Source organism: Pundamilia nyererei, unplaced genomic scaffold (genome assembly GCF_000239375.1).
Source record: "Pundamilia nyererei isolate P.nyererei 1_Seehausen unplaced genomic scaffold, PunNye1.0 scaffold00323, whole genome shotgun sequence".
Lineage (NCBI taxonomy): Eukaryota > Metazoa > Chordata > Actinopteri > Cichliformes > Cichlidae > Pundamilia > Pundamilia nyererei.
In genome coordinates, this window is record NW_005187724.1 from 42,703 (window position 1) to 43,810 (window position 1,108).

General features: G+C 39.5%; 1 protein-coding gene across 1 annotated transcript in view; it reads right to left on the reverse strand.

Annotated features, from left to right (window-relative positions):
- Window positions 1–86: 86 nt before the first annotated feature.
- LOC106456508 (lysophosphatidic acid receptor 6-like) overlaps window positions 87–1,108 on the reverse strand; it is a 16,030-nt gene continuing 15,008 nt past the window's right edge. Inside the window, exon 2 of the mRNA XM_013915554.1 lies at window positions 87–1,104. Within this exon, the coding sequence (XP_013771008.1) occupies window positions 422–1,104 (683 nt within the window). The 3' untranslated portion in view covers window positions 87–421. The remainder of the gene's footprint in view (window positions 1,105–1,108) is intronic.

Genomic DNA, 1,108 nt, shown 5'->3' on the forward strand with positions numbered 1-1,108 from the left:
TTTATTTATATAGCACCAATTCACAACGACAGTCAGCCAAAGGTGCTTTATATTATAAAATAATATTAGAATGAAACCCCCAAAATTCCATGACTGAACCCCCTCTGAACAAACCTGTGGTAACACTGGGTAGAAAAAAGTCCCTTTCTAACAGGAAGAAACCTCCTACAAAACCAGGGTCAGGGAGGGCAGCCATCTGCCACAAATCATTTTGGGGTGAGTGGAAAGACAAGAAAGCAGAGAGGCAAGTCAAAAGACACACAATAGTACAATAAGCTCAGTTTCAGAATTTAGGAATTCAGAAAATATGCTTGAACTAAATAAGCATTTTGTGCAATAACAAGTTAGTTCACCAAAAAAAAAGAAAGAAAAAATTCATGTCAAAAAGAAAATATCACATTAAAAATATCATGTCTAGCATCTACATTTCTCCTCCCATCGTTGCATCTTCCTTTTTCTTCCAAAAGGAGTCAAAAGAAAAGTAATACAGCAGAGGATCCAAACAGCAGTTCACAGCAGCAAGACATATAAGTGGGGTTAAATGAGCAAAACTTTTTGTGGCTAAACCTATTTGCACAGGCAAGAAACAGATTGTGAATAAAACCAAATTCATGGCAAAAATCAGCATTACATTCACCCTTTTGTTGATCTTTGCAGTGTCACTGGGACGGTTGCATAAAGTCCAAGACACCATAATGGTGCAAATAATGTTGACTGCTAGCATTGTGACGATTAACACCATATACAAATAAATAACTGCTGATTGTGTTGCACTCATAGAACCAGTTGCAAAACAAGTGGCACTGTTTCTGTTTTTAAAACGTTTTAAGTCCATAAACCATGGGACATTCATTAACAGAACAAATAGCCAGACTACTGCTGCTCCTTTCCAGGCATTGGATGACGTTCGAAGATGGCGTGACCTCAGAGGATAAACCACAGCCAGAAGTCTGTCCACGCTGATGAAAGTAATGAAGAAGGTGCTGGAGCGGATGTTGTTGCGAAAGAGCATTGTGATGAATTGGCACATTATGTTGCTCAGTGGCCATCTGCGGGTGGCGTGAAAGTAGATCCTCATGGGCAAAGAGATGATGACCAGCAGGTCTGA